Source organism: Fundulus heteroclitus, chromosome 15 (genome assembly GCF_011125445.2).
Source record: "Fundulus heteroclitus isolate FHET01 chromosome 15, MU-UCD_Fhet_4.1, whole genome shotgun sequence".
Taxonomy (NCBI): Eukaryota; Metazoa; Chordata; class Actinopteri; order Cyprinodontiformes; family Fundulidae; genus Fundulus; species Fundulus heteroclitus.
In genome coordinates, this window is record NC_046375.1 from 17,887,772 (window position 1) to 17,915,698 (window position 27,927).

Consider the following 27,927-nt stretch of genomic DNA (forward strand, 5'->3'; position numbering starts at 1 on the left):
TGCCAGAGAAATTTAAGACTGGATTCCAATCTGGAAGAGCAGAACATGTTTAAATGTAAAAATTGAATACCAGCAACAGAGTTGAATTTTATAATAGCTTCTTTAATAATTTACCCTGTTTTAAAGGAATCATAATGTATGAAAATAAAATAAATACCCTAATAGATTTCAGTTGGTACCACCCAGTCTGCACCTATTCAGTGGGATCTCATACATGTGGCTGTGGCGCGCACAACCGCGCAGCTTGAGTGTTTCATTTGGCCTCTGATAGCCTGGGTGTCATCAGTAGGAGGAGCTGATTAGTTTGTTTAAAAATGTCACCAAGTTGCTTTGTGTACCAACAAATATAAGGAGCATACCTGAGCCACACTATATGCAGAACTCTCAGCAAGCCTACGTAATATTTTGGCCGTCAGTCTAAACAGAAACAGAGGGTACATGGACTTTAGCTGTGGTTGATCTGATGTCTATTTAGTCTTTTCAGACAGCAGCCATCAACCCACCTTTTAATGCAACGATCCCGGCCTGTTGTCTCCTTATTTGCCGTAAGCAGTAAAGCACGTTGTAACCTTTGCAGCGGGGCGCATAACGTGTTTGAAAAGGAATGCAGAGAAGCGGGAATGATAGGGGCAGATGGATTCAGAGGGGAGTTAAAGGGCCTACTGGGAGTTCTGGGACCGAAGAGGTTGGAATAACAAAGGATCAGAGACTGGGAGGAGCAGGAAAAAATCTGATTGACCTCACTGGTTAATCCACTTGCCACTAGCGTCTGTGTGTGAGTGTTTTACCCCCCATTTACTAACACATGGCCTGTAGGACACCCTGCGTGGCCGGACTCTGAGACGGACGGACAGAATGGTCTCCAGAATCACAGAGTACCTCCATCTTGGGTAGGCAAATCTAAGCCAAGTTACGTGTTTGTGTTTCAAAGCTTTTGTGTGAAAATCGGCGTGTAGACGTGCAAGTCTGGCTTAATGTCTGTGTCCCATGTTTCTGACCCGTGTGTTGTCTTTCATGCAGAGTGTTTGGTGTTTAAGAGTCTTTTCCGGTCAGTGTTTACCTCAGTTAAAATGGTTGCTTAATTCTCGGCTTGCCAAATATCTTGTTACTCTGCTTATAAACAATGTTTTTTTTTCATTAAGCAGTAATGTGCACACTGCTAGCTTCAACTTCTCCATGTGTCCTTATTTTCCTTGCCTTCTGTTTTGTAGAAATTAAAAAAATTGTGGTAGAGGTGTCAGCAGAAACGGATAAACATTTTCTTTTTGCTCGTATTGTGCGTTGTTGTACCAGCTCCCATTATGTTTGATGAGTTTTGTAGTGGGATGTTGGACTGAAAATACCAAGGATCCAAAAATGATGCCGTGATGCTGTGGGCCTGTTTATTCCTATAGAAGCCCATGGCAGCATGAAAGCCGCAGGAGTCTTTATAAAAATGTTGAGGCCTCTGCTATGAAACTATGATAATCATCTGAAACCTATGGCCAAAACATGAATTTTTAGGCTGACAAAAAACCTTTTTATAGAAAACCATTGGTTAAAGAGATCAAACCACAACAGAGGACCCAGCACCTGTGGATGATCTAAAGAGATCGTGCCATGAGAAATGGTTAAAGATCCATCTCTACATGCTCCGACCTGATTTAGAAGTGTTCGTGCCTTAGTGTTAGCAAATGAGGGTTGTACAAAGTATTAACAACTGTGGTAGTATTTTATATAGCAGATATGGCTCACTGCCCAGGGTGCCATTCCATTAGGGGGCAGCAAATTAAAAAAATAAATAAAAATGTAAGGACCAACAGTTTCATAGCTTATGTGTTACAGTATACGCACTATAAGAAATATGACTGTACACCGCTAGAACCTATGAAGCTAAAGTTTCCACTTAAGCTGCAACTTCCTAGTCAGTGATAATATAAAGGGCTATTTCACTCTTTTTAAAAAGAAATCTGGATTACATTTGATCATCTCTAGTCCAAAATTTAAAATTGGTAGACTTGTAAGACAAGATTGATCTACATTGAAGAGAGATAATTTAAAACACACTTTTAGATTTATAAAACCTTTATCTTCTTTGTACATACTTTTGAACATTGGACCTTGAAGATGTTCAATGTCTTTTTAGCATCAGACCCGCCTTAGATTGAGATGAGCAGAACCAGACTACATAGATTAGTTAAGCCTGTTCTGTATCATTCTACACTAATCAGAGGTTCTTTAAAACACCATTTTGATTTGTGCAATTTTTAATCTAGATGTAAAAATGGGTACTGGATGGAGAAGTAGGAACTCACTGGGATGGCGAGTAAGAGACTGGCTGTCATACTGAATGTGATGTCAAGGATTTTGTTAAAAACTACTTTGATGTGGGATTTTTCACCATAGTGGATGTACTCAAATTGAAATTTCAGTTTTCAAATATTTGTCCAGTGACGCAAACAAGCATGGAGGGAACTATATATGCATTTTCACTTTCTATGTATTAATGAGCATATTAAGGAGTCCCCATTAACTAACTTGGTGAAAGATACTTTTACACATTAAAGATTTTTATGTTATTGATCATTTAGTTTGGCATTCTCAGGGTATGGCAATACAAGCCTAATAATCTATTTTAATTTGAAGCCTCCACCCCCCAAACACAAAAAATCCCCGTCTACGTGCTTGAACACAAGCAAAATACAGATATGACTAACAAGTACTTTAAAGTGTGCACTGTTAAGCCTTACATTATTGAGACCCCAGGCAGAGATAGATTTAAAGTAATCTTTAAATTTGAACAACATATTTCTTCTGAGCAGAATCAATGTTAATGGCTTGGAGTGGCCTGAGCCAGAGTCCTGACTTGTGGAGGGGGCTAATCACAAAGGGTGACAGGCAGGGAGGCCTTCCCAAAGGCGGACCTAGAAGAAAAAAATATGAATCAAAATAAATAAACCCCCAAAAACAATAATGATTAAAAAAACAACAATGATGAAAACACGTGAAAAGCAATCAAACCCCTATTTAGAGGGATTTGGCAGCTAATAAAGGCTCTTCCACTAATTATCGAGTAGGAATAATTTTCAACTTCTTTTTTGCAAAATTTTGAAAGTTGAAACCCCTTTATACGTTGTCTGATTATTATTTAAGAGATGTCTGCATTATTTCCTATCAGAAACAAACTTCTTGGTTGAATGAAGAGGAGCTTATAGAGCGACCAGGTGTACGAATAATTATGGCCTCGACTGCATGCAGAGAGGCGGACTGCAGGAACTCCTCAATACTCTCCGGCACCAGGCGGGGGCGCTGTTGTCTATGGAAAGTTCCCCCCCTGATGTTTCGGCCAATCCCCGAGCTGCGGTCACCGTGTAATCCAGCCCCAGTCCTGCTCCTCCGCTCCGGGAGAGAGAGAGAGAGGAACAGTCCAGAGAAAACCAGGAGAAGAAGCGGTCGGAGCGGAGTTTTGTGTCGGTAACAGAGAGCTCCGGCAATGGGAAGCCTCCACAGGCAGGACCCCTAAATAGACGGAAAAGTGCAGCGGGAGATTATCGATTATAGATCGGATGTCAGCCGCGCGGGGGACCGACGGAAGAAGACAAGGAGGAGAAACATGAGTCGGCACCAGCCTCAGGGAGTGGTTTTAACGAGTTACCACAGCAACACCGAGCCGTTACCGCACACGGGACTGTGTGCCGGTTCCACTCCCAGCTGCCCGCCGGCACCGGAGCCGGAGACCGACGCGCTCAGGTAGGGGGGGAACTGTCGCGTATAAACGCTTGTCGTGTTCGGGGCTAAAAGAAGCTACGCGCGTCCGTGTTTACGAGCCAGCGGGCAAAGGTCGGAGGGAGAGCGCAGGGTTTTGCTCCGGCGAGTCGGTGCGAGTGCAGCACCGGCGGAGTGTGAAGCCGCTAAACGGCACCGCAGGCCGGCAGGTTTTATTGGACCTCATGGGAGCGCGCAGCTCCACCCTCGCGTTTATGGTTTTTCTTTTAGCTCGGTTCTAATCAGCAGGCTCACCTTGACTCTGGTCCTCTGGTCTAGATTATACAGAGGTAGCAAGCCACACGGCCCTGTAGGTCTGGGGTTAGTTTAAAGTCTGCTGTCTTTTTCTGTCATCTAATTTAAATAATTATCAGCTCATTCTATGGGGAATATTTGAATAGCAGGGTCTTTTTTTTTGCCTTGTTTTCAACACAAAGAAACAATAAATTAGAGGAAAAACATGTGGCAAAGGAACCTTTGCCCTCTTATAGGAAATCAAAACTTTGTGAAGAGAATCAAACAAAGCCCACATTTAACTAACAAACCCATCGATGGAGAACATATTTCAGACCTGCATCAAAAGCCTTTTAAACACAAAGGATTATTTGAAGTCTAATTGTTGCCTTCTTTAACCATAGATTAAATTTCCAAACAGCGTGAAAGTGTTCCTATATTTCGTTCTCTTTCACATTTTGAGGTTCTGCTTAATAGAGCAACACAAAGTAGTGCGTAATTGTGACATAGTAGGAACAAGGATGCAGCAGCCGTGAAAGCTACAGATGCAAACCTCAGAGATGTGGAACAAACCCCTTTACTCTGGTTTCCCCAAAATAAAATCCCACCCCAGCCGATTTCCATCAGAAGACACCAGGCTGGTAAATACATACAGAGTCCACTGGTGTATTGTTAAATTCCAGCATAAATGCAGCTGTACTGTGAAGCCCTCAGAGGTTTGTTAGAGAAGAACATAGGAAGATGGAATGGGCATGGCTATCCGTCTAAGCTGACAGGAAGAATCTGCTGACAGGGCAACTAACAGGCTGCTAAATTACCTTTTTATGGAGTGGGAAAAGTGGGGAAAAAAGAGCCGTAAGTGGTTCCGATTCAAGTTTACTAGAAGCCATCGATAAAATTGATAAAATATAAATCTTATTGATTGATATCGATAATTATCAACAAATTGAAAACATATATTTTAAGTGCAGCCCTGGCCATTTTATGCTGTTGCTTAGCAAACTAGTTTTAGATAAAGAACAAACACTGAATTCAAACTCAACCCTTATTCAACCAACTTTTTACCAAAACTGCAAGTATTTAAAAAAAATAAAAAAGAATGTGTACTGTTTGAAAGGGGCGGGCTTGGTTCCTGGATCTGCGTTGTGATTGGTTGGGAGGATGTAATATTAACCTACATGGCTAGAGAAGGCAAACTGTTATTCTATTGAACTTATTATTAACCCCTTCTTTTTTTCTATCATCGATATACGTCTATCGATCGATGTATATCGTTATTGAATTATTGTCCAGCCCTACAAAAGTGGCAAAATTTGTTCACTGGAGAGTTTGCTCGATGGCGTGACATGTTTCACAGACTACAAATTGAAAAAACAGCGCGTCTTTTGTAGTTTTTTTTTTTTTTTGGGTCACATCCGTAGTTTTCTGATTGGTTCTAACCTGTTGAGGCTGGTAGTCAGCTATAAAAAACACGTTTTGCAAGGTACCCAGCTTAGATTCCATATTAGAGATGCACGTCCACTCTTATTTGTTTTAAAAAAGCTAATTGTAAACCATATAAGTTATATATATTTATTTTAATACCCAATGAAAAAATCCTGAAGAAATCCATTTAGATGCGTGGTTGTAATGTGAATAAAAAGTGAAACGTAATCAGGGAGAGGAATACTTTTACAAAGCACTCTGTCTTTTGTTGGTTCTAAGACTGTATGACTGAAATGCCAAGAGTATTAGACGGCTGGAGCTATAAATGTTGACTCAGCATGCTGACTATGCAAAGCATGTCATCAACCTCAAAAGGGAAGGAAAAAGCTCCAAAGTGTCTTCCTTTAGAGCTGGCTGGAATATTTGTTTTCCTACCTATTCTGGAGGCCTTCTGTCGATTTGACTATAGCAGTAACCCCACATTTAAAGTCATTTGCATTGTATAAGAATCACTAAAACCTTCAAGACAGATTTGTTGTTCCAAAATCTTCTGGAGTTCGGTTAGTCTGAGAAATGATGATTCGCAGTATCCCAAAACTGATTTTTAAGCTTTTCCTGCTATTTTATTTAACTTTGTTTTTATAGCAACTTCATTTAAAAGTGAAAAAATGTGAACATATTGTCCTGTTTGCAATGACAATCTTTAAAGCTTCTTCCACTAAGTGAAGACCTCGTTTAGTTCACGCTCCTACAAATTTCGCTCATTCGCAAAATTAAAGCTGCGGTAGGTAACTTTTGTAATTCATTTTTTTAAGCATTTGTCAAAGCTGTCACTGTCTGCACAGTAAAATATTAGACTTATAATCTGGGGTAAAAAAAAAATCTCTTCTGGCTCCTACCAGTGGTCCTACTGCCATTTGCGGAAATACACCGCTCCCAGTCAGAAACAACCAATCAGAGCCAGGAGTGTCTTTGCAGTGTCAGTCACGCTCGCGAACGCGCTGCTCACATAGCCTCCCTCGCACTGTGATACCGTCGTTCGAGCTCAAGACTGCCGGTGGGCTGCAGCTGTGCGGAGAACTACCGATCCCTCAAGGGGCATCTGCTCAGAAAACAAAGACAGGTAAACAGAAGAACGATGCCGAAAAGCCAACTAAAAGGAAAGAATTAGACCAAGCCCGAGAATGAATCGAAGGTAAACATCGGAGCTGCACGGCAGCAAGGGGGAGGGACCTGTAAGGTACGCTTGTTCAAATCTTCAGGCTAAGTCCACTGTTTTCTCAGAACTCCCTACTGCAGCTTTAATTTTTTATAACTAGCTCATCTGTTCATCCTCCATCCAAGATGTGAAGCTGATGCATCAGCATAACAGACTGTGATGCGGTAACGCTGAGGAAACCAGTCTGACACATCTGCCCATGTGAGTGTGGCATATATAATGGAGATGCATGTGTTCCAGATGGCTTGCTTGGCTTGCTAGAAAAAAAAAAAAAAAGAAGAAGCGTCACATTACAGACTTCCTTTGTCTCACCTCCGTCTGCAGAGTGCGCGAGTCCCATCTAGGCTGACCCGTGTACGGCTAAGTTTAGAGGCCATTGTTTCCTCCAGATCAGGAAACGTTAAAACAAACAGACCGTAAGCTTTTGGCGTCGTACCAGCTGGACATCCTACATAAGGAGCCTTGGGTTACGTGTAAGGAAGTGTGGAGGTTGCGTTTTCCGTTGCCCCCCCATGCAGCGACCGGAGTTTCCAGAGACTTTTTCTAGAGTTAAATGGGCTGAACTGAGCTCGATTCAGAGTTCAATTAAAGTCATGAAATGGAGCGCCTATGAAATAAGATGAGAAAGAATGACGAGCTGTCTGGAAAGTTGGGACTTTTCCAACGGACAAGGATGGATTGTATGTTACGGATTCATCAGCGCTAACAGGCAGATTGTGTATCCAAGCATTTGCACATTGTTGAGGCCGGTAGCTGTGACAGAGGGGACAGAGGCATGCTCTGTCTTCTAATGGGCCAGCTGACCCATTTCAAAAGGTCTGAATGCAAATGCCACACACAAGCAATACTTATTCCCTGACATTGTTTTTACGTTGATCACGGATTTCCTAAACTCTCCCATTCTTTGCTGGCAAAACTGTAGCTGTAGCCAATGAGACTTCTTTTATATTTACATAATCACATGCTTATTAATGAGGGTTATTTGCGAGACCTTGACTCCCCTCAGACCCTGCCGTCTCTGGAACGAACATAAAATAGAATAAAAAGTCATTTTTATAATTTGAATAATGCTCGTCACTGATTGGTTCCAGGTTAACCAATGGCAATGAGGAATTGACTTCTTATTAAAGGATAGCCAACAAGGCAAGCATAGCTGTGAAACTAGAGGGCAAGGAGGAAGTAGCTATCTATCAACAATCTGAATTTCTGCATATAATTGCTCTGTCTGGTTCAAACTCTTTCAAATGGTTCTGTTTAAAGTTGATCTGAAAAAAATCTTAGATCAAGTAAGTTGAATGTTGAACCCAGTGAACATTGGTTGAGAAAATATCTCATTTTTAGGCCTTAAAAGTTTAAATATATCCAGATTTTCCAGGGTGTTGAAACATGTATACAGTTTATTTGCAGTTTATCAGAAAACAAAAAAATTAGGTGAGTTACCCTTTAAGTGCTTGTTTTAACACATGTTAAACACTTAAACCGACGAGATAGAAAAGTCTCGACGTTTGAGTGCTGTCTATCAAATCAGTGGTTTTGTTTTGGACTAAACACTCGAGTGCCTCTGTTATTATTTTATTTTGGAAGGGCCTTGTCCATCTTTCATTTGTCTAAAACAAGTTTGAAAATGTTTCTCTTGTGAGATCAGTACACCTATCGTTAAACATTTTGACAGAATTACCTTTTTTGTAAAGGACATTTTTGAATTTTGTTGTCCAAGGTTGTGAAATGATGTGGACTCAAAGATGCCACAAAAAGCACCTCAGAATTTTTCAGAAATATATAAAATGCACCACCATCATGTGTGACTAGGAGTGATCTGTTACCTTTAGCAAAAACACATCAGTCTTTATGCCCAATATTATAACAAAAATGTTTACTGTCATGTATATGGTTTTAATTTAAACTCAAAAGCAATACATATTCAATGCCTTGCTAAAATAAAATAACATTCAAACTCAATTCAGATTCAAAAATACTTTACCAATCCCAAAGGGAAATTAAATGTTATTGTAACTTATGTGATACGGGCTTCTTCATAGAGTTGATGTAGATGCTGATGGCTGAGGGAAGAAAATATCTCCGATCTGTATTACAGGGGATCTGAAGAAGCGTCCGACTGAAGACCGCTCTGTTGAATGACTGTCTGAAGAGTTACCCGTAATGTTCCTCGTTTTATGAAGTATCCTTCTTCCCACCATCATCATCTCCAGAGGATCCAGAGCAGTCCCCAGAACAGAGCCAACCTTCTTTATCACCATGTTGAGCTTTGTTAAGTCACTGACTGATACTGCTACCCCAATAGATGATGGCTGAAGAGATCGGACTCTCCATAATAGTCTTATAGAAGATATTCAACAAATTCCTGCAAAAATCGAAGGACCAAAGCTTCCTCAAGAAGTACAGTCTACTCTGTCCCTTCTCGTAGATGGCTTCACGGTTGCGTCTCCAGTCCAGCATGTTGTCCTGGGGAACACCGAGGTATTTATACTCCACCGCCTCCAGTATTTTTTCCCCATGATGGAAATATTTTTGTATTTTTTTTTCACGTTTCTCTTGAAATCTACAATAATCTCCTTTACAACACAAATAAATTGAAGGTAATTTAATTTTGCTCATTTTTGTGAATACTTTTTGTCACCTATCCAGGAGTCTTTGTCAATTGTGGAGTCCTGCTATTGAGCTACTCTCCCCCTACCTTCTATCGAACGCAACCCTCCCAAGTTTTGCAATTTCAGCTTTCCAGCTGCTCACTTTCCTCTGTTTAAATTGAATATTTAATTTTTTACCTGAATATACCATATCATATTATCAATAACTGTGCCATACTTTATATGGCTGTATTTAAAAAAACATTTTTTAGCCTTACTGATGGTTCTAAAGCAACAGGGAATGAACTTAATTTTACATTAGATTAGCTATTTTTTTATTATTACTGGTTTGGTATGTAACTGTGTTTTTGTCACTGTCATGCCCAAATTTCTATTGTGGGACAGTAAAAACGTTTCTTATGTTAACCTGGCATTGAAACTAATTTTAATAAAACTACGCAAACAGTTTCACGAGGATTTGGGTGAACATGTAAAAAGTAGCACCAAACAATAGACCTTAATGATCCAGGGAAGGGACGGGGAAATCTGTCATTTGCTTTAGCCCTGAAATGCTCCTAGGAGGACGAGCCTCCATGTGCTTAAAACTGAAACTCTCAAACTCCAGGTTATTTAACTGCGAACCTCCAGAATGGACAATTGTAATGTCTTACAAGAGATTACATAAGTATTCTCATCAGGATTCAGGTGAGCAAGTACTCCCCTCATATCAAGCAATAGCCTCTAACGTCCCAGGACAGTGACAGGTGGGTTTAGAATGGGCCTAGCAGGAATGGCCTCCATGTGCTTAAAAACAGCAGTGAGCCACCAGAACTGACAAAGACTCTTGGATAGGTCAAAAATATTTTCAGAAAAACTGAGCAAAGTCTGGTTGCCTCCGATTTAACGGTGCATAGCCACATTATTTGACTTTTTTAAATTTAAACGTCAGTTTCAAGTCTCACTCTGGTAGCAAACAAAGTTTTATAAACGATGGTCACGACCTGGTGGCGTTTTGTTAATTTGGTGTTTTATGCTTTGTTTTTGCTCACTTTATTAGTAAATAAAGCCTTTGGTGTCTATGATTTTAACGGAAGTACGTACTGCGTACAAGTAAGCAGGTAACGGCTATTAGCATCTCCCAGTGAAACAATGAAGAAGTGTCCAAGATCCAGAAAAAAACGCGCAAAAAAATACGATTCCAAGAGAAAGACTGGAATGTTGCTGGGAATACAGTGTTGACCATTGGTGTTCACTGAAGTAGAGGCTAAACCTGCCAAGGCTCAGATTTTACCGCAGAGTTTATTTGATGTGAGTAAATTTTCTGATATGACGCTCTTAAAGTTAGATGGGTTTATTTAATTAACAATGGTTGGTCTTCGATCACGCCGAGCTGCCGCTTTACTGCAAGGCTTTTCAGAGGGTCAGGCTCTGTCCAGCATTATCTAATTTTTATTAATTAATTAAGCAAACCGGCATTATGATAATTCTGCGATACTGCCGCTAGATAGCTGATCTGTTTATATTTGGTAATCGCACCCGAGAGCGAATTATTTTTTTGCTCAAAAAGGACCATCAAAACACTATCAAGATGGAGGCTTGGTGTATATAACCTTATTTTATCATGATCAAACGGTTTTTGATATTTTTTTTTATAAGCTTATTACGTGGCTATATACCTTTAAGCCTCTTTGCTGTTGCGATGACTTGGATAACTGGAGAACTTGCACATGCAACCAGTAGGAAAAGTCAACTGTAATAGCCACAGTTCAATCATACACTCTACGATTTTTTTTGCCCTTTTTGGGCCAATTCTTCAGTCGAGATTTTTTTTAATTTAACAGTGAACATTGACACTTCCGTCTTTTTCTTCTTCTACTGTTGACATTTGGCTTCCGGATAGATTAGTCCAACAAGCGCCATCTATCTACGGGAGTCTGACGTGTGGGTTTTGGACGTACAGTGTGAGCAGTCAGATCACATCAGAGCATCGGGCTGTACAGTGTAAGAACATATATCGTGAGCTGTGAACTATTAAACCCTGCGGTTTTGTCGTTTGAGCTCTATATGAGTACAACGATTGAAAATATCGTACAGTGTTTGCTCGGTTTAAGAGGGCAGCACTTGGGCGGTTTTAAGACAAATATTGCAAAACTAAACAAGTTCAAATTAAACTGTAAATAATTTCACATTAGCATTAAAGTTAGAATTCTTAGGTTCCGTTTCTCTACAAAACAAAGTTAATTTTGGGGTGAGTTACACGTTAAGCAGGGAATATGGCAAAAACAGAGAGATGTTTGGCTGATCCACCACCTAAACAGTGGAGGACATAAGCCCATGAACTTCTTTAGCAATCCTACAATTATTCACATGCAGATAAGATAAACTTTATCTTCCCCATGGAGGGAAATTTATTAGTGTCAGTGGCCCGATGGGTTAAAGGTGCAGCTCTAGTAATGTGATTTTATTGAGGATAAATAATTGGAAAAATATCAAATAATCATGAATGAAAAGTGGAGAAATGTACAAAAAAATATAGTACGGAGTTTTTTTTATATAATTTAGAGAAAAAAGTGTAGGTTGGAGTCATTATATAATACCCAATACAGTTCTAATAATGGGGCTTTTAAACTCTAATGGCAACATTTTTACAAGTTTTAAAGAGGAGAGTAAACAGCAAAACCAAGAGTTGGCCCACCTGACCTGAGATCTTTAAAATCTGTTGCACAATAATGCACATGCAATGTTAAGAGTGAATCATTCTTGGTTTTTAGAACCTGAACTTGATTTAATTCTGGTATTTTAAGTCCACCAATGAAACACTGTAGCTTCTAAAAGATAAAAGGGTCACGTTAGTCTGTCAGTGCAAGAGGCTTTTAAGCTCAACTAATGAACAACAACTCAGATGACCAGCTGAGAAGTCTCTTCATCCATTAGGTGGGAGTTTGTTCTGCTTTGTGAAGATATGCACATGTTATGATAACCTAATGCTGCTTAATATGCGCCTGTGTGTCCAGTTTGTTAGTCTCTGATTTATGATTTGAACTCTAATTACCTCTAAAGCTCTGCTAATGTAAATTATTAACTCATGCGTGAATGAGCTGGAGTGTGTCGACTAGATTTAAAGCAAATATTGTCACGTAAATCTGCATAACTGGAACATTTTTGCAATTCCATACAAGTCGAATCACTTGAGCTGGTGCACACTGGTTGTAGCCGGTCCTCGTAAACACGAGGGAGAAAAGTGCTGAACGGAGAGAAAAAAGATGGGAGTGGGTAAAAAGAGATTTTAAAACGAAGGAGCTGCTAAAGAAAGGGAATAGTGATGATTTAGAGTTAGAAAGATGTCTGATCTGAGCATGTACCTGTGTGTGTTTGCCAAAGTGTTATTCTACGTAAACCCTTCATGACTTTGGCAGAAGGTCTGCTGTGGTATGTGGCCTTACTCTGTGAACTTTCAGATTAAAGCGCTCTGCTGGTAATTCCAAGTTAATTAATACAGTACATCAACTCAGTGCTGTCCAGACTTGACAGCTTCCTAAAGCACTTCCATAACCACAACAAGATGTTCCTTTTTTTTTTTTTTTTTTTTACACAAAACCCCTCTCAGATCAGTGGACAGCAGGGACTATTTGTGAGAGACCAGAGCTTACAGTAAAATATAATTAAAGTAAAACCTCGCCAGTGTTTCTCCCATAGGAGGAATCGCAGGACCTCGAGTCTTACTCACGCATGAATCTTCTGCCGTTTACATTTGGGATTTTTGTGCTTAACAGCTCGGCTGAAGAGTGGGGCTGTTTGCGACGGTGTGTTTGAACAGGTGATGATGGATGGAGGCGGCAGGTGAAAGCCGGCGTTCAGCAGCTGTTGACGCAGTATGACAAAGAGCTGTGCAGGCTACAACTACGCCATCTGCTCTGCAACAGCTGCAGCTGCAGGGCATGAGGAAGGAGTGTAAAATTGCTCATGTGTAATCCTCTGAGTTATAATAAAAATCTTTGCCGCCATTGTTGACGGGATTACAGAGCTGGGTCCTTTGCCGAGCTTAATTAATACCAGAAGAGTTTCTGTTAAGTGTTTCTAACGCTATGGAGCCATCAGTGAGGCATCTCTTCTGGTGTGTTTATGCATCTTGGATTTCTGCCACGTAGGATTCTTCGCCTTGTTTGGGTAGAATGAAGACCTGCTGAAACCAACAAACACACGAGGGATCCTCAGACCAAATCTCACAAGAGCTTTCGAATGGTTTTTAGATTTCGTCACCTTCCTGAAATAATAGCCTATGTTGTTTTTTTTAAGAAAACATACAAAATAATGCGACAATAAGTTATTAAGTTGATTTAGGCAAAAAAAAATAAAAAAAATTTAGGCCGTTATTTTAAGAAGGTGACAATTTGTAGCCAACAAAAGCGAGGGAGATCATATATCACCAAATGCTTAATGTCTCATGACTTGACACATCAGATTTTTACAAAATTACATAGTTTAGCTGTTTTTGGTAAGAAAATGTGTTTTCTTACCAAAGTGCCTGCCATAGTAATTGATAAAAACATGTAAAAAAAAAAAATCTATTCTGTGTTACTTCACTATACCACGGACTTCTACGTCTGTAGATCAAGTGCGATGCCGTGCCGCGACAGGACGCAGCGGCGGCACCGGGACAGTCTCCAGTTGTTCACGCAGCAGAGGTGCTGGATGATTTCCACTGTCAGTGTGTTCTGATATGTAAAGTAGCAGTGTTGGATGCAAATTACATGTTAGGGATAGCACACACATCAAATTAGCTTGGATTTAAAACAATGAATGGATCTGGGACAGCCGGCACGAGGATCGGGACACGGAGCTCAGCCAAACACATGGCAGGTCCCCTATGTCATAGATTTATCAGAGTTATCAGCTGTCTCCTTAGGGTTCTGCAACCTCAGCTGCATTCTCTGAAAACACACATGGCCCGAAACTTTAATGGGTTGATTTTGTAGTATGTGAAAAATTATGAATTCATAAGGAATGGGGGGGGGGTGATCACTTTTTATTTTATTTTGTTGCTTAACAGTGATCTGAAGGGGGGCTTTAGTCTCATCTGACTAAAGCAAGTATTTCTAAGTAAAGTCTCAGTAGAGTTACTCTAGAACCCCACGTTTACATTTGTGATAGCAGGACAGAAACGCCTTTTATTGGCCTCCCCCTCATCAACGGATTTGAATTTAAAAGACATCTAATTGTCACAATGAAGACCTGCTCGATATTTTAAAAAAGTTCTTTAAAACTCTGATCACCTGAAACAAGTCATGTCTAAATTAAAAAAAAAAGTTATATTTCGACCTCCTCTAAAACGGGGCAGTATTTGTATCTTTTTGACATCTTTTTAGCCTACTTCGTGTTGTCAGACAGGTTTTATTTCGAGGAGCACTAGGTGGTGCTTGAGCACTGTCTGCAGACCAAAACAAGATGTGTGCACTGCAAAAAGGGAACTCAAAGTAAGTAAGTTTTTCTTGAAATCAGTATATTTTGCCTTGATTTGAGGAGCTAAATAGGACTATTTGCCATTGGAATGAGTATTTTTACCCCTAAAATAAGATAATTAGATATCCTCAGATGACAGAGATTAACTGTTCTTATTTTAAGTGCAAAAATCTTATTCCATTGGCAAATAGTCTTATTTACGTGCTCAAGTCAAGGAAAAATACACTAATTTCAAGAAAACTTTAAATACTTTTGGTTCCCTTTTTGCAGTGTGACGAGCGGCGGCTCTATACCTTGACTCTAGCTGCCACTCATCCCCTTCTCACACTTTGCCTTCTATGTGCACATTTGCAAAGGATAAAAACACAGCAAAACAGCCTCACCTTTTGGAGAATCCTTTCTAGTGAAGAACTAAGTAACCCATAACTTGAAAATGCTGTTAGCAAGAGAATATTTTCATCTGGTCTCCCCCATGTTGCTCCAACGCTGCGCTGCTCTGACGGTGGCATTTTAGCCCTGAGTGGCAGCTGTTCACACGCATGTGCATGCACGCGCGGCCGGTCCGGCTATGTAAACAAGAGACTGGAGAACAACATAGAGAGATATGGTGTGGAGTCATACCATACTCCATCTGAAATATTACCTTTAGTTCTTCATATACCTATTTTTTACATTCTTTCTATCTAAAATAATGCCATTTTGCGTATTGCTAAGTGATTTGTAGAAACAGATGTAGCAAGTACATTTTAATGCATCTTTCCAAAAAAGATGTTAACTAATTTATGAGTAAATGAAAGGGCGATTACTTTTTCCACATTGGAACATGTTAGTTTGGATAGCTTTTTCCCCCTAATAACTTAAATCATCATTTAGAGAGGGCTTTTTGAATCTACTCAGGCTGTTTTAATCTTTTATTGAAATTGGTTTGATCTTGGCGGACAATATTATTTATTTTTTTACAGTACTGTTGTATTTGGTCCTCTTTTTGCAGCGGGCAAACATCGTTAAGTTGCTTGCTGAATGTCGTGCTCGGGTGGTTTCACCTATTAAAGTTCCTCTCAGTTATTCTTAGCTGTCCTCGCTGCCTCGGCTGTGCTAAGCACCATTAATGTACTGTGCAGCAATGGACTGACTGAGATTGGTGTGTTTATCTAGCATATCCAAGGTCAAGGTGCACAAGATGTGCTATTCTTGTTCCCGGCAGATGTTGCCCTCGTTAGAAGCCTGGTTGAAAGTTCGGCTTGCCGGTTGGCCTCTCTGTACATTCAGTCTTTGGCCAACGCACCTCTGTCTGACTCGTGCTTCACAGACATGTGTTGAAGTCATTCAAGTCCAAGAAAATATGGCAGAATGTAAACAACTCTCAGACAATGCAACAAGGAGTATTTTTACGGTTCTTGTGCATGTTACGTCACTGATAACATGGTACAAAGTGTATACCTACAAGTGAAACAAAATATGAATTTCAGATACAATGTTTGCAAAGATTTTAACCAATAAAAGGATGTCTTTTTTATTTTTTATTAACATATATTTCTGTCTTTTTGTGTCTCATAAACAGTCGCAAAACCGGCCACTACAGTCTTCAGCAGCACCAAAACGCACAGCAACATGAAGATAAATATGGGCCTTCGTCAACAACCAGTGATACAGGAACCAGCGGCACTGACTCATCTCTGCTTCTCGATTCAAGCTCTGCTGCTCACCCCAGGGCCCAGACTTCCTCCAGCCCTAAGCCGAGCACCAGTCCCGGCTCCAGACCCAGACAACGGCCCAAATGCCAGCGCAGCTACTCTCAGGTAAGACATGAAGGCAAATAATGGTGATGCATGTCTCCCCGTCTGTTTTCTAGCTATTTAAACGTCATAGTTTGGGAATCAATGCAGCCTATCGAGAAATGTTACTTTCCATGCGAACGATATACCTGACTAAAGCTTAAACACACTTTTTTTTAGGTGTTAGTGAGTTGTTTAAAAAAATGATAAGTCATGTTAAGTACGAAGAAACTGTATATCCCATAGCCGAGGCATGTCTGGGCTTCATTAAGGCTATAAGAGAGTGAGAAAGATCAAGACTTTCAGCAGACAACATGAAGCTTGAACGATTCACATCAGAGGTGCTCTTTTTTTAATCTGTTCGTCCTTTCAACCTGTGCCTGTCCTGAAACATGCTACATTTGGAATACAGATTTAGCCTGAGGCTTTAGCTAGCCACACTAACCGAACTAATCAGGTGATGAAAAAGACCCTAAAGAAGGTTTAAATCCGGAGATCAGAAATGATTTACAGTTCATTCATAGCACGTTTAAATAAAGTTTTGCAATCCTATATTATCTATCTTGTGTCAGCTATGCCATAGTGTTCAGCTCATAAATCTCACTGCAAAAAGGGAACTAAAAGTACAGTAAGGAAAATGTTCTTTTTCTGAGTGTTTTTTCCTTTATTTGAGCAAGTAAACAAGACTATTTGACCCTCAAATAAGATAATTAATTATCCTGCTCTTGAAATAAGGTGATGGAGATGAAACAAGTAGGTAAATAAGACAAGTAGTCTTATTTACCTACTTAAATCAAGGAAAGACGCACTCAATTCAAGAAAATTTTGCTTACTTTTAGTTCCCTTTTTGCAGTGCTGTTTCACACTCTGGTCCAGTAAGGTGCATGTTGTGGCCTTTTTTGTGAACTGTGTGATCAAGAAAGCTATTTCTCTCGAGGCTTTGACACAATTTAATCTCCCTGTGGTGTCTTTAGAAACATTGATTGCAATTTTCTCAGCAGGTCTTCTTGAAACAGCCATGCTGATGTGTAATTTAAAGGAGCAATAAGTAAGATATTGATTGTATAATCAACCTGAATCATTCTCATTGTCACCCAGGATGGAAGTAACATTCCCTAAATCGGTCCTCTCCATCAACAATGTCTTAGTCACGTTTTTCTCCTTTCAAACCTAGAGGTACGCTCTGGGACTACTTCGGTTCAGTGCGTAGCCCGTGTTTACTTCCTGGTTCCTGAACCAATCATATGAGAGTTCCCAGGGTTCTTGAAACAGAGCGCAGAGCACTGTGAAAGGCATTGTTTATGTGTTGTTACGATTTTAACCACTACGTATCTTTATTAGGCCCGAGCAGCGAAGCGCTGTGAAGGCCTATTGTTTCTTCCTTTCTGCCACTTGAGCGGCCTTTTTGGGGGCCTAAACATATACGAAAACTCACAATACTTGGCAGAAAGTTGTCCCCCAATGAAAATTTTCGAATATTAATGGGGTTGAAAATGGGTGTGGTGAAACTGCTCTACAGCGACACCTGAAGTGAGTTGGGGCTACTGGTAAGTCCAAAAAATTTTAAAAAATTCATGTAGGTAGAGCTTCACAAATCATGAAAAAAGTCTCTATGGGGTATGCCCTAAAACCAACAGGGAGTCAGCCATTTTGGGTCAAAGGTCATTTTTTGGGCCCTTTTTTGACATTTACTCACCTCGAACTTTAACAAACTCCTAGGGCTTTTTAGCTAGTGACTTCAAATTCTGTCTGTTTGCCATTGAGGCATGTGAGAGTAAAAGTTATGGAATTCATGAGTTTTTGAAAAGGTTTAGGGGGCGTGGCCATGATGGATGCCTGTCAGGTCCCCTAGGAAATTCTGTGGTCAAACGATGACGTCATCAAAGCCACGCCCCCTGAGGTCAGAAAGTGTTGTTTTTAGCTTGGAAGGGTCCCATGCAAACACCATTGATCTAGTCCACATGAAAATGGGTCAGAAGACAGATAACATGTTGGTCTCACTTGCTTTCAAGCTCAAATACATTTGGATGCAGCGTCTGGCCATGGTGGCGTGGCAAAGTCAGGCATCTCGTCATGACCATACGTTTGGCTCCAGATTCCACATTTTTCATCTGATCTGTACCAAATTCAACAAATTTAATCTTGGTCCAGTCCCAAAATGATTTACAGTGAAATTTCCTGTGGGTGTGGCCTACTTGCTCTACAGCGCCCTCTAAAATATTTCAAAACATCTGCCCCAAGCCATGCTTTGTCTGAGGTTTATGAAATTGGATATATATATATGTAACTGATGAGGACCTACAAAAAAGTCTCTTGGACCCATGGCCCAAACCCCACAGGAAGTCCGCCATTTGGATCAAAATCACCATTTTGTCTGTTCAAACACCTTTTTATTTGGTAAATGAAAGAAATTGACTAAAAATCAGCTGTTTATTTTTATGAGCTCAGAATATCAGGATTTATTCTATGGATAGATTAAAGCATATGGTACACTCTAATCCAAGGTTTTTTTATGTCCTTCAATCAAAATTTTTAAAAGTTTGTCAAATTAACAAATCACTATATCTACAACATGCATGTCTCAATCTTTTTATAATGGGCACACATCTTCAGTTAACATAGCCTAAAATACGTTGTCAGTTTGGTGCAAATCCATACCTGTTTGACTAAATTAGGTCACATTAAAGTTTTTGCCTATGTCACTATAAGCTCTAAATAGTTTTTCTCTACAATTTCTGTGTCAAACTACATGGAAAAGAAATTGCAGTTAGAACACGCATTCCAGATTACCTGTAAATATTTCCAGGATTTTAGGGCCAGTGGTTGAATTTTTATAAATATTTGAATTTTATAGAAACTGCCCTATTCATTCTCTATGGAAAAATAAATACCACTCTCGGCCACTAATGGCGCTGTTTCACGCTTTTTCATTACAGTACGTTTGAATGGCAGATAAATAAAGAGATTCTGCCTTCTTTAAAAACTGCATATGTATCACAGTAAATAGAAAATGGGAAAAATATTTTAGTAAGTTTATTAATAAAATGACATTAGTATGCAGTCTTTAAACAAGGCAATTGTTCAGGGTTACACAAGAGTCTGGATTTTCTCACAAAGCAAATCATACACAGTCATTTACAAAAGTCTTCTCACTTATCCATTTTCTAGAAGCAACAGCTAAATTATATTATTCTGATACTAAGTCATCAAATCTATGTCAGTTGAGTCTGTAGGGATTTTTAAGTTCCTGCAGAATCCGTAATTAGTGACACAGTATGAATACAGTTTGGCAATGTGTCGAAACGTTTTATGACGCCTCATCTACTTATCACTAGTTATGACTATTGCAATGATGGTGATAGGTGGAATTGAGCCCCAATCCCGCGGTTGGCATGGAGGTCGTCAAGCGACGCTTCCGCGGTGCCGACATAGGCCGATCAGCGGTGAGCTGCGAGGGCCGACAATGCTGCTAGCAGCTTTAATTACTTATTGTTCCTTTAACTAAGGTTGTTCTTTTTTTCTTGTTTCTCCAGCGCCACCTGCTGAATTGGAGTTTATTTGTTGTGAATGTTCATAAAGTCCTGAGCTGATTACTGTTAAAACCAGCCGTATTAAAATTGCTGCAGTAATATCTGGCTCTGTGAAAATACATCATTGGTATCTTTAGAACTTTGCTTAAATATAAGGGCATTTCTTAAAGGATGTTTTCTGTTTGATCTTGGGAACTCTTTTTCTCATTACCAGGGCTTGTTATATCAGGCTTGTTCTGACAGGCTGTGGTTGTTTTGTCATTTTTCCCACCGTGATCGTGTTGCGTCAGGTCCTGGAGGGGTTTCTGCGAAAATTTCAAAGAAGTCCTCAGCTGAGGACAAAAACAAGAACGATGTCTTGAAGCTGTAACTGTGTACACCCCGAATCCTGAGTGTTTGCACTTCATGCAGGACTCTCTGGACGAACTGGAGATGGGCGACTACTGGAGGGAGATTGAGAATATCAAGAGCTCCGGCGGGGAACCAGAGAGGGGAGGAGAAGGAGAAGTTCAAGAGGAGGAGCAGCAGAAAATTCCTGAGGGTGAGATATGCCGCTTACATTGAAAGGGATGTAAGCTAAACCTTATTTTCTTCTATGTCCAGATGATTCTTGTGCTGTAGATTCAGTATTTAAAAACAGTAGTTAGTTAGTTAGGGTGTGTGCGTGTGTGTGTGTGTGTGTGTACATGGTTTCAGTCATGATCTGAATATTAGACATGAGACTTGAAAATTGCCCTTTAGCCCTCATATGTTTGGAAAGATGTCGGCACTGACATTTTGTGCCTGCTTTAGTGAAACTTTGTTGCCGAACCAGAACTCTTGGACTCTTTCAGAACCGTGTATATAATGTGTCACAAAGGCTGTTGCTGTTAATATTCCTATGTCCTTGATTTGGATCATTTAGTTTTATTGAAGTAGTTTACTGACTTGTGCTTTTAAAGGTGTGGAAAAAGGTAAAAGTTGGCTCAGACTCGTGCAAATTGCTCTCATTTCATTGCACATTAGGAATGCAGTCCCTGTCTGTCTTTTTCCTGTTATTTTCAGCCTAACAGTTCATTGTTCTTGGGAGTAACAGCTTCTTCCTGTAGGAAAGAAGCTGGATAATCATTTACCTGTTTTACACAGGTTTTACAAAGGTTCAAGATCGGGTTCAAAGTGGACCCATTTTTGGCAGTTTTGCTTTTTATGTAATCAGGATTTTTATAAACTAGAATGATGTGTGGAAAAAGAAAACGCCATGGCAAAATGTGTTATTTCTAAACTTCAATCCCTTTTTCCATCAATGTGTATAAAGGAAGAACATTTGGCTTGAAAAATGTCTTTTTTTTTCCATTTCAGAATGTCTCAATTCAGGTTCCTGATGTTAAAAATTTTGTGTTTCAGAAGGAGAGCATGAAGAGGCGTGGCTTACAGAGGCGGGGCTGGCACAACTCTTTGGTGACTCTTTAGCTGCTGACGACCAGGTGAGAGGATAAATACAGATTCTCTTTGGATCAATGAGAATAATGACAATAAAGGCAGATGAGCAAACAGACGTCTTGCTCAATTTTTGGTCCCGGTGGTTGACAGGAGGAAGACAGCGGCGCGTTCCTGTCCACCCTCACCAGAACGCAGGCTGCTGCCGTGCAACGCCGCGTGGCGTCTTACCAGCAGACGCTGCGGCGACGCAACCGCCAACACTTCCCCAATGTTCGGGATATTTTCAGACCTCCTGAAAAGGTAAGATGATTTAGCCTCGTGAGACCATCCTGATCTCGCGAGCTTTCAAGGTTTCACTCGCAGATCAGTCTGGCTACTCTCCGTTAAAGAAAATTTGGAGCCGTTCACCAAACGAACGTCCAATCAGCGTTGGCTTTGAGGCGGGTTGAGGTGTGACGCAACGAGGAGCGACAGTTCAGTCTAAAGAACATGGCGGCTTCAGCCGATGAAACTAGCGTTAGCGTGGCTATCGAGCAAATTGTATCGGAATTACAGAGTATTTCTTTGCTGAGCTAACGAGCCTTTACCTGCAGCAGCAAGAGTAGCTTGGCTTGTGGTTGTGTTTTCGTCGTCGCTCTGTTACGAGCGACGACGAATCTGATTGGTTTATTTGGCCCGTCTATCACCAACATAGGCCAATCAGCTAACCAGTATTTTCGCCCCTTCCCAAAATTACTTCAACGGAAGGTTTCCAGATGGATATGCGGAGCAAATCTATCTGGCGGAGTCAGGTAAAAGATGATTATGCGTGCATATAAAAAAATTTACATGAAAACATCTTCATATGATAAATGCATCCGCTGCATATATAGTTTACAGCCTAGAAAAACAAAAGTGTTTCATCTGTGAAGGAATGGTGGTAAAATGTATCAGTTTGGTTGCTAGGAAATATATTTAGAAAACAAGATTTCTTCTTCATGTAATAAAGTTTAATTAATTTCTTTGCAGTAGCACATAGGCTGGATATTGATTCATATTTCACGAATTGATTCAATTCGGATTCTTAAGATTTAGAATAAATTCTTTTTGGTCTGATTCAATCTCAAAATGGACTGCTAGTCTAAATAAACTTTTTTTTGTTTTAGCTTTTTTTAACTGAATTACATGACTGTAGTAATGCATACATATTGATACTAATATTAAATTAACATTCAACAGCAAATTAATAAAGTAGTAGCAGATTTGGAAAAAAAATTTTTTATAACAGCCCTTGTAGCACATTTATCTTTATTTGGCTGTTGAATTACAATTTATCCCTATTAATTATTATTTCATACAAATAGAAAATCATTATTTAATTGAGGTAAGTTAAGAGGATCAATGTTAAAAGGTTTTGTTCAACTCCATCGTTAAGAAACTAAATTATCCTTCTTTAAAACCTTCTGCTGTTCTGCAGTGTATTGCACAAGAAAAACAGCAGATTAGATCTGATCTGATCCTCTTATTCGTGGAAATCGTAATGGTACAGCTCCTCTTTTGTCTGAGCAGCAAGCATTCACCTAAGAAATCTGCTTTGAGCTCATTTAGGAAACATTTTCTTCAAATTTAAACTCTAAAGGTATGAGTTAAATGTTAGTAAGCTTAGTTAAGTAAGGTTTAGCTTCATTGAAATTATGGCCAAGCTAAAAAGGAGTGTTAAATGTAATTAAAGCTTTGCATGAGGTACTTTTATAAATAAATGATCGGGTAAAGGTGAGGGATACATAAGGAGTCGGTGCTTCTTGAGCCGCCACACATGGACGTATCCAGGACGTGGCCCCTGACCGTCGCTGTCTGGTGTTAAGCCAAACCTGACCTGTTGACAGCATTAGAAGTGTCCTACCTAAACTGAGGAGAAAAATCACTGGACCATTGCTCAATGGGGCAAAGTTCTGTTTTCAGACAAAAGTAATTTTATATTTTATTTATGGTGCGTTCAGACCAAACGTGATCTGGTCGTCAAAATGGTGTCCAACAACTCAACTTGTGCAGAGCATTTTGACGCTCTGAGCAAAGTGTGGACAGACTGGTCTGACACGCTGGGAGGATCTTCACTTCTCGTTTCCTCAAATGTGGGGAAATATTAGCGTAGTGAAAGTTAACATACAGAGATCCCAACTTCCTCACTAATCCTCCTCCAGGCAAGGCCCATTACTGTCTGAGTGGTGATTGGTCGACTGATCATACATGATAGGAGCGGCACAAACAATGAGTTTGTCCTCCGTCGTTGACTTCCTGGCCTTTTCTGGTCCTTCTGTCCCGTTGTTAAATGCCCCACTACATCACATCAAGGGGTCTCTCTGATTGGTTGACGCTCCGCATTCTGCAAAAGTTCAAGTTCTCCAGCTCTAGCATTTTTTGCTCTGGACGCTCATATGCTTAAAATCTCAAAACGAGCCGCAGGATCTCTCGACGCTCTTAGATGTGCATCCACAATAGGCTTTGTATGTAACCAGATGCCCCAGATGCTCAAATCACGTTCGGTCTGAACGCAGCATTAGAAATAAAGCCCTCCGAGCCTAGAAAACGCATGTAGAGGCACAGAATCCAAGGTCATCTGCTGTGTTTCTCTACTGTAAGTCCACACTCAGTGCTCATGTCTACTAGAGTATTTTGGTGCACTCCATGCTTCCCTCAGCTCACAAGCTTTATGGAAAGGTGCAGATTTTATTTTCCAGCCGGACTTGGCACTAGCCCATTCTGGCAAAGACACCAGTACTTGGTATAATAGGCATGGCGTGCTTTATTGGCCAGAACCTCCACAGCCTGATCCAGACCCAATGCATTCTTTACTGGATTTAGGCTGCATCGATGAGGTATACATGCAAAACGTTTGTGAGTGCATATCCTGCACAGTATGTGAGCCTACTTTTTAGTAGGGCAATATTTCTGTTTTAAAAATCCTTTTTATTGGTCTTGATTAGCTTCAAGCCATAATGGACAAAATTAAGGGAAATAAATGCCTGTAATATATCACTTACTCTGTAATAAATCTGTACATAAAAAATATACTGAGCTGCATCCAAATAAATCATGTTGCTCTGTGTCTCGCCACTGTGTCTCACGTCTCACTGTTGTTATGTTCGTTGCAGGATGAAGAGCCTCCAAAAGGGGAAAGCGAAAAAGATGCAACTACTGCTGGTATGAGCAGCTCGCCCATTTCAGATCCAACCACTTTAAGGATCAGCTAGCGTGGAGCTGGTGAAACCAGGCCAAATAAATATCTGCCTTTTAAAACTGACATCTAATCACAGCTGGGAGGAAACATGATCTATATGATTTGTTTCAGTGCAGTGCTATGTACCAGGAAATGAGTCAACACAGTAAAATAAGCCTCTGCGGCGTTTTAGAGGAAGTGCTATTAATGATTATTAATAAAGGGTAAGGGAAGTTACAGCTAACATAATCAGATTAAGGTGGTTATATTGACTTATATCTACTGAAAATACAGTTAAGTGAAGGACTTCTCTGCATAAGTTGGAAGTCATGTGAAGCCTTGTAAATGTGGGTTAATTTTCCAACAGAGTAGTTAAAAGTAAACCGTCCCCTCTTCCTGCTGCAGTGACTAATATGCTGGGAGATGTAACAGCAGTAAAACCTTTTTTTTTTTTTTGGCTTCCTCTGCAGGGTAGTTTCATGCCGTCAGTAGAAGCACATTGAAACCAAACTACTTGTTCGTCGTTTGCTTTTAATTCTCTGCAGAGACTGAGACAGAGCTGGACGTGGAAGTGGCGTTTTCGGAACAGGCGCTCTCCTACCGGGACAATAATCAGAGGTTGAAGGTCTCCAACAGCCTTAACTCCCCCGATGACAAACTTCCAGTAAGTCATAAACTTGGACAGAATGACTGTAAAGTATCCAGAAGTGTACTACTGTTCAACATGCAAGTTCTCATTTAAAAGTGTGAACTTCTTTTAATAGTATGCACTGTCATGTGATCACAACAGTCCAGTTATATTACTCACATTACCTGTGATTTTTTATTTTATTTTTTATGATTATCGATCATCGAGTTGAGATATATTTAACTCTGAAACCAGATCCTGTACAGATAAAGTCCCATAATCTTTATTTTATTTTTACATTGACTCAGACTAAACTTTTCTGGATTAAACAAAATTATTTCAGGAAAACGATTGTATTCCGTTCTTCTAATACAGAAGTTGAGATAAATAAGTATTAACACGTTGTTAAAATCCATATGATGAACTTGTGAGGGGTTAATTAACAAAGTTTGCGTTAAGGCAACAGCTGCTTCCTAGTGTGACATCATGGAAAAATTAAAAGAAACCCAGTAAGATATCAGCAGAAGTGTTGACCTTTTATAGATCTGGTTCACCCTTGGATACAATTTCCAGATCCCGGAGAAGATCCCTGGTATTTTTTTTCAAGCTCAAATCACATCAATGAAAAAAGTGATTTGCAAAGTGTCTTGGTTTTTAGCTACTATATAGGAACAATGATCTAAAACTTCAATTTACAGCAACTGCATTTTTTTAGATGCAGTTGCTGTAAATTAGGAGCAATGTAGATCCGCTCTAGAAAAAGGAAATTCAGCATTTTCATGTTGATTATAAACATGAAGGAGGTTGTCTGTGTCAGAGGCCCTCTCCCTCTCTCTGTAGTGCCACCTGGTGGTTGACGCTTATGTAGCAGGTAACGGTATCAAAATGAACTCTTTCATACAGACACTGTGCTCTCATGTTTGTTGTTGAGTAAACGGAGGCAGGATTTTTTTTAACAATATCTTCTCCCAGTTGCTGAACACGCTTTGCCACACGGTTGTTGCTTTTGTCTTGCTCCAGAACTTCAAGCTCCTCCGGGATAAAACGGGTCAGACCAGAGTGGGAGATCTGTCTCCTTTGGATATGAAAAAGGTAAAAGGAGGCGGATCAATGGATACATGGTTAAAGAATGAAATAGTTTTGTATTTATGTTTTGTGTTGCGCTTCATCTTTCAGGTGCGCAGACTTGTGCTTGTAGAGATGACTGCTCTGTTCGACACGGCTGGGATAGACGTCAAGGCCAATAAACCTGGCAAAGTCAAAAGCAAAGGTATGGTTCCTACATAGTGAACAAAAAAGTAGAGGGCCTTGCACAGTTATTTTTCAAATCACAATCAAAAACATTGTATATTTTATTAGGATTTTTATGTGATAGACCAACATAACATGGCACACAATTGCAAAGTGGAAGGAAAATGATACATAAATCATCTGAACAGTGTGGTAAACGTTTGTACTTTCCCAGTTGAGTCTTGCAGAGCCTCCTTTTGCAGCAACTCTTTTGAAGCATAGGCAACTAGTGTCTATTCTGCTTAACAAAATGGTGACTGTGAACATAATTTTTCAAGTTTATCCACATATTCTTGGTTCAATAAATGCCTAAACTTTGACTGGGCCATTCAAACAGATGAATATGCCTCCGCTCCTGCTTGTTCTGCTTCAATGTGAACCCCTGCTCCAGGATCACCCTGTAGCTTCATCCTTCTGCTCAACAGCAGTTTGTTGTTTCTGTCAAAGAAAAACGTCACCACAGTGGCTTTCTTCCTGCTACTCTTGTATTTTTGGATGATTTATTTAATTCTATCAGTGACCTGTCTATGGTCACGGGGTCTCACCTATTGCACCAGTCCCTCTGCGACCCTGCAAGAACTAAGCAGGTATAAGAAATTGATGGATAATTAAATAATGTCTCATGACATTTTCAAAACTTGGAATATTGTTGCTTTAAATGCCTCCAAAACTTTATCCTTGACCTGCCTAGCATGCCTCTTGGCCCATAAAACAGCCAGATTTATACTGGGAATATATTCTTTCCCCTTTTTATTTCTTTTCCTTTTTTCCCCCTTTTTTTTTTTACTTTTAAATTTTAAATTAATGATGAGCGGATTGTATTTATTAGTAAGGCTGCAAATCAAATACAGGGCAAAGTTTTGTTGCCCTGGATTTGTAACTTTTTCTGTTTAAATACATTTTTTGTTCATTGTTTTGTCTGTGTGTGTAGAAAGTGGGCTGTTTGCTGTTCCTCTGACCACTTTATTGGATCAAGACCAGCGGCAGGCACCTGGGACCAAAGTGCCACTTATCATGCAAAGGGTGAGCGCCCAGCCAGTCAAATATTCTCTTAGAGACATTTTAAAGCTACAGTAGGGCTGGAGGACAATATGAATTGTTTTAACAAGCTGCATTATATTGTGTTGTGAAGCTTTTATTGCTCTCTGTTCAGTCAAGATGCTACACATCCCCACCTCTTGTTTTCAAATAAAACTTGTTTTAACACTTTACTCTTGTCGCGTTTGTGTTTGTGCCAACCTGTCTTTTTTCAATAGCTCATTAATCATGTAGAGGAAGAAGGATTAGACACCGAAGGTTTGCTACGGATCCCTGGAGCAGCCACTAGAGTCAAGGTGTTTGTTTTGCATAGACACACACACATTTTTTTTTAATTGTTTGCATTAGATTTCACCCTAACTAACACTGCATGCCTAATGC

General features: G+C 40.0%; 1 protein-coding gene across 4 annotated transcripts in view; it reads left to right on the forward strand.

Annotated features, from left to right (window-relative positions):
* Positions 1-455: 455 nt before the first annotated feature.
* Positions 456-27,927, forward strand: part of arhgap18 (Rho GTPase activating protein 18) — a 32,238-nt gene continuing 4,766 nt past the window's right edge. The window contains exons 1-12 of one of the 4 annotated variants that reach the window (XM_036147571.1): positions 458-890; positions 3,158-3,729; positions 16,232-16,469; positions 20,387-20,516; positions 21,359-21,438; positions 21,545-21,694; positions 24,526-24,574; positions 25,136-25,254; positions 26,239-26,310; positions 26,395-26,488; positions 27,440-27,531; positions 27,765-27,842. In XM_036147571.1, the coding sequence (XP_036003464.1) occupies positions 3,593-3,729; positions 16,232-16,469; positions 20,387-20,516; positions 21,359-21,438; positions 21,545-21,694; positions 24,526-24,574; positions 25,136-25,254; positions 26,239-26,310; positions 26,395-26,488; positions 27,440-27,531; positions 27,765-27,842 (1,239 nt within the window). In that variant the 5' untranslated portion in view covers positions 458-890; positions 3,158-3,592. Of the gene's footprint in view, positions 891-3,157; positions 3,730-8,717; positions 9,101-16,231; positions 16,470-20,386; positions 20,517-21,358; positions 21,439-21,544; positions 21,695-24,525; positions 24,575-25,135; positions 25,255-26,238; positions 26,311-26,394; positions 26,489-27,439; positions 27,532-27,764; positions 27,843-27,927 lie in introns of those variants that run through there. The other 3 variants (XM_036147572.1, XM_012879045.3, XM_036147574.1) reach the window with 3 other exon arrangements.